The sequence below is a fragment of the Pteropus vampyrus genome, unplaced genomic scaffold (assembly GCF_000151845.1).
Source record: "Pteropus vampyrus isolate Shadow unplaced genomic scaffold, Pvam_2.0 Scaffold17, whole genome shotgun sequence".
NCBI lineage: Eukaryota > Metazoa > Chordata > Mammalia > Chiroptera > Pteropodidae > Pteropus > Pteropus vampyrus.
This window is the reverse complement of record NW_011888798.1, coordinates 11,807,190-11,811,690: the sequence shown is the minus strand read 5'-3', so window position 1 is coordinate 11,811,690 and position 4,501 is coordinate 11,807,190. Positions and strand designations below refer to the sequence as shown.

Sequence of the window (4,501 nt, the reverse complement as noted above, 5' to 3'; positions counted from 1 at the left end):
AAGAGATTCCGTGTTCTTGGATTGGAAGAATCAACATAGTTAAAATGACCATATTACCTAAAGCATTATACAGATTTATTGCAATCCCCATCAAAATCCCATCAGCATTTTTTAAAGAAGTAGAACAAAAAATCATCAGATTTATATGGAAGCACAAAAGACCCTGAATTACCAAAGCCATCCTGAGAAAATAGAATGAGGCTGGAGGCATCACTCTGCCTGACTTCAAATTATACTACAAAGAGACAGTAATCAAACGGCATGACATTGGCAGCAAAACAGACACACAACTAGTGGAACAGAATCAAAAGTCCAGAAGTAAACCCATATTTATATGAGCAAATAATTTTCGAAAAAAAGCCAAAAACATACAGTGGAGAAAAGAAAGCCTCTTCAATAAGTGGTGCTGGGAAAACTGGAAGGCCGCCTGCAAAAGAATGAAATTAGACTGTTGTCTATCACCACACATCAAAATTAACTCAAAATGCATTAAGGACCTAAATAAAAGACCTGAAACAATAAAATGCTTAGAAGAAAACATAGGAACTAAACTCAAGGACCTTGGACTTAAAGAGGGTTTTATGAATTTCACCTCAAAGGCAAGAGAAATAAAGGTAAAAATAAAGGAATGGGACTACATCAAACTAAAAAGCTTGCGCTCAGCAAAAGAAACCATCAACAAGGTAAAGAGACAACCATTCGAATGGGAAAATATATTGGCAAGCAACGTCTCTGATAAGGGCCTAATATCCAAAATACACAAAGAACTCATATGACTCAATAACAAAAAAAACAAACGATCCTATCAAAAAAAAAAGGCAGAGAACTTGAGCAGACACTTCTCCCTAGAGCACATACAAATGGCCTACAAACATATGAAAAGATGCTCAACATTGCTAGCAATTAGGGAAATGCAAATCAAAACCACAATGAGATGCCATCTCACACCTGTTAGAATAGCTATAATCAACAGGACAAGTAATAACAAATGCTGGAGAGGATGCAAAGAAAAAGGAACCCTCATATACTGCTGGTGGGACTGCAAATTGGTACCACTATGGAAAACAGTATGGAGAGTCCTCAAAAAACTAAGAATTGATCTTCCATATGATCCAGCAATCCCTCTACTGGGTATTTACCCCAAAGACTTAAAAACCCATATTCGCACACCAATGTTCATAGCAGCATTATTCACAATGGCCAGGACATGGAAGCAACCCAAAAGTCCTACGATAGATGACTGGCTAAAGAAGCTGTAGTACATGTATACAATGGAATATTACTCAGCCATAAGAAGAGACGAAATACTGCCATTTGCGACAACATGGATAGACCTCAAGATAATCATGCTAAGCAAAATAAGCCAGACTGAAAAAGTAGAAAATCACATGATATCCCTTATATGTGTGGTATAAACCTAAAAGCAACAAATGAACAGGACGAACAGAGACTGAGGGACATGGACAATGGACTAGTGGTTATCAGAGGGTAGGGGGTGGGGAAGGAGGGGAGAGGTAGACGGGGTAAAGGGGGTCAAAAGTAGAAGGGGAGGGGAAGGGCGAAGTGGGTAAAGGGGATCAAATATATAGTAGCTGAAGGAAACTGGATTTTGGGTGGTAATCGCACAATAGAATATATAGATGTCAAATTATTATGTACACCTAAAAATTATATAATTGTATTAACCAATGTTATCCCAATAAACTTAATTAAAAAAAAATAATAAAAACAAACAACAAAGACAAAGTGGCCTGTGTTTCAAGGACTGCACCTCTGGAGAACTTCCTGACATAGATCACCAGGCCCACTCCCAGAGTCTCTGATTTTGTAGGTCTGGGGTTGGGCCTGAGAATTTGCATTTCTAAGAAGTTCTCATGCGAGGCTGATGCTGCTGGTCCAGGGATCACATTTCAAGAATCACCGGTGTAGGAAAACACCAAGCACAACTGGGACTCTGAGGAGAAAGGCCACTTCCACTTTGAAAGGAGGAGAGAGGTATATGGTGGTGGTGGTGATGATGTCAGAATTGGGACTTGACTGAGCCTGTGTTCTTTATAGTATAACCAGTCACATTATGGGAGAGTGGAGAGGGGGATCAAGGTGAGGGAAGGGGTAAGAAAGATCAAGAGGAGTTTGTTGGAAAAGGTTTTCCCAATTGTTAGTGAAGAGAAAAAGACTGAAGATACATTACTAGTTTCCACTGGTAAGGTAGTAGAATCTGATTAAATGTAGTTTTTCTTATTTTCTTAACATCTGTGTCCGCTATATTATAACAACTCTCAAACTGACTTCACTAGAATGACATGTGCAAGTTTTATGGTATTGGGCAAATTACTAAAAAGGTCAATACATTAAATTAATAATTTCAATCACCAACCAAATCCCAGATGAGAGCTTGTCAGTGAGGCAAATGGGCAGTCCTGACTGGATGAGACAGTATGTATTGATAGCATGATCCCTGACAGAGTGTGAGAGGAATGGCTGAGAGAATGAAGGTCCTGCACACACTTCAATTTTCCCATCACATCTCAGGCACTGTGAAATGCCCACCATCTTTGCCTTCATCTCTTCATTATCGTCAAGTAATATTTCTCAGGTTTACTCATGCATGGGCCCTGTGTTCTTTCATTCTGCTCAAATTTTCTTCTTCACTTCCTTTTCTCTTCTTGGCTTTTTCTCAATATACTGATTTTTTCCTTCTGGCCGACAGCTGTGAACATCATCCCCGCCCACTCTATCAAGCATTTGCTTTTTCAGAAACGGCATCCAGTTGGAAATGTGGCGTGCCCTGACATGGCTTTTCTCATTCACGGGCTGGGATCATACTTGCTGGACAGAAAGATTTATCACACAGTGAAGCATCCCCTAACTGTGCCCCAAGAACATGAAACAATAACCGAAAGGAATTTATAGATGCCTGTATAGTGAAATAGGGAGAGAAGGAGAGAGGAAGGGGAGTGGGGACAGACCAACTGACCTTCCTTTTCAATGTGCATGTGTTTACAACCTTTCTTTACAGGACAAAATGCTACTGTTCAGCTGAGGCTAGAACAGACCTATATTAAGATCTGACTAAGGAAATCCTAGACAGCGTGGCCTCTCATTAAGAACCTGTCCACCCCACTTACCTCATCAAGACATCGCTCATACTGCTCCCTTTGATTTTCATTTTCCAAAGCCAATGCTGAGTTCTCTGCCTGCAGTAAGATATAAAAATAATATAAATAAATCAATAAAATATTGTATTATGTGACAACTTATTCAATACAGTTACTAAATATATCTCCTCAGGATCCAAAACAACCTTTTAGAACAGACTTAGACAAGTTTGCTCAAAGTACTATTATAAATATCTCAGGGATGACTTCTGTCTTATCTTGTTTCACAAAAATACATTACCATTTAGAGAAATATAAAACTTGATATTCTGAACAGGTAGAAAATCAAATCATGGTCTGATGTAAGAGTATTCTATAAAAAGATTACAATCTTTACATCATTCTATTAAAACGTAAATATAAGAAATGTTTTAATCCACTTCATTAAGACCTGTCACAGTTTTACAATCCAATATTTGTTTAGGCCATAGAAAAGGATCTCAGGTAAATTCACAAAAGCATAACTCCAAATGCAAACTAAATATGGTTTTTTCCTTGTTAATCAATGACTTTTGAACATAAGAAAATAATAAATTTAAGAACTGAATTATACTTAAGAGTCTTTCTCCCTCTCTTTCTTGTTTTAAAATTACTGCTGTTTTTGCCCCTCAGAGCCGTGTGGGTATCTGAATGCTGAGAAGAGTACTATAAGATAGCAGGTTAAATATGGTTACTAGGTTACTATGTGGAATAATAAAGGGGAAAAAAGTAATCACTATAAGCATATTACATTTTAAGAGGAACATGACATGGTAGCATGAGAACTGCCCTCCACATCTGGCGATTTAGGTCCAGTTCATCCACTGTTGGCCCCAGCCTGAATCCAGAATTGTGTGTTAACCCTTCCATGGTTGTGACAGTGACCACCTGCCCCATTCACCAAGAAAATCTGGCTGTAACTACCCCTTGACTCCAACCCTCTTTGACATTTGGAAGGGGTGTATAGTGCTCCGAAACAGTTTTTTCCCCCCAAATATATGGCATCCTTTTTACATGACACATAGATCAACGTTTTTTCTTTATACCTTCTTCCCATCAATTAAAAATATTCTTTGGTCTATGGCCGTGCCACCCTGAACATGCTCAATCTCATCTGATCTCGGAAGGTAAGCAAGGTTGGGCCTGGTTAGTACTTGGATGGGAGACCACCTAGAAATACTAGGTGCTGTAGATGTAAAATAAACAACCACAGTTTAGTTTTCAAATTCAGGAAACATAACATTAATACAATACCACAATCTGATCTATCTTATTTCAATTTCATCCATTGTACCAATATTGTGAAAGAGCAAATTACCTCCAGTTCGGAATCCTACCCAGGATCATGCATTGCATCTATTTGT

The 4,501-nt window shown here is 38.5% G+C and overlaps 1 protein-coding gene and 1 pseudogene across 2 annotated transcripts in view; one reads left to right on the top strand and one right to left on the bottom strand.

Moving 5' to 3' along the window:
- Nucleotides 1-4,501, bottom strand: part of NCKAP5 (NCK associated protein 5) — a 720,600-nt gene that overhangs the window by 227,956 nt on the left and 488,143 nt on the right. For both annotated transcript variants that reach the window (XM_023527517.1, XM_023527518.1), the window contains one exon: nt 3,129-3,197. In XM_023527517.1, the coding sequence (XP_023383285.1) occupies nt 3,129-3,197 (69 nt within the window). The remainder of the gene's footprint in view (nt 1-3,128; nt 3,198-4,501) is intronic.
- LOC111736118 lies at nt 4,214-4,332 on the top strand (annotated as a pseudogene).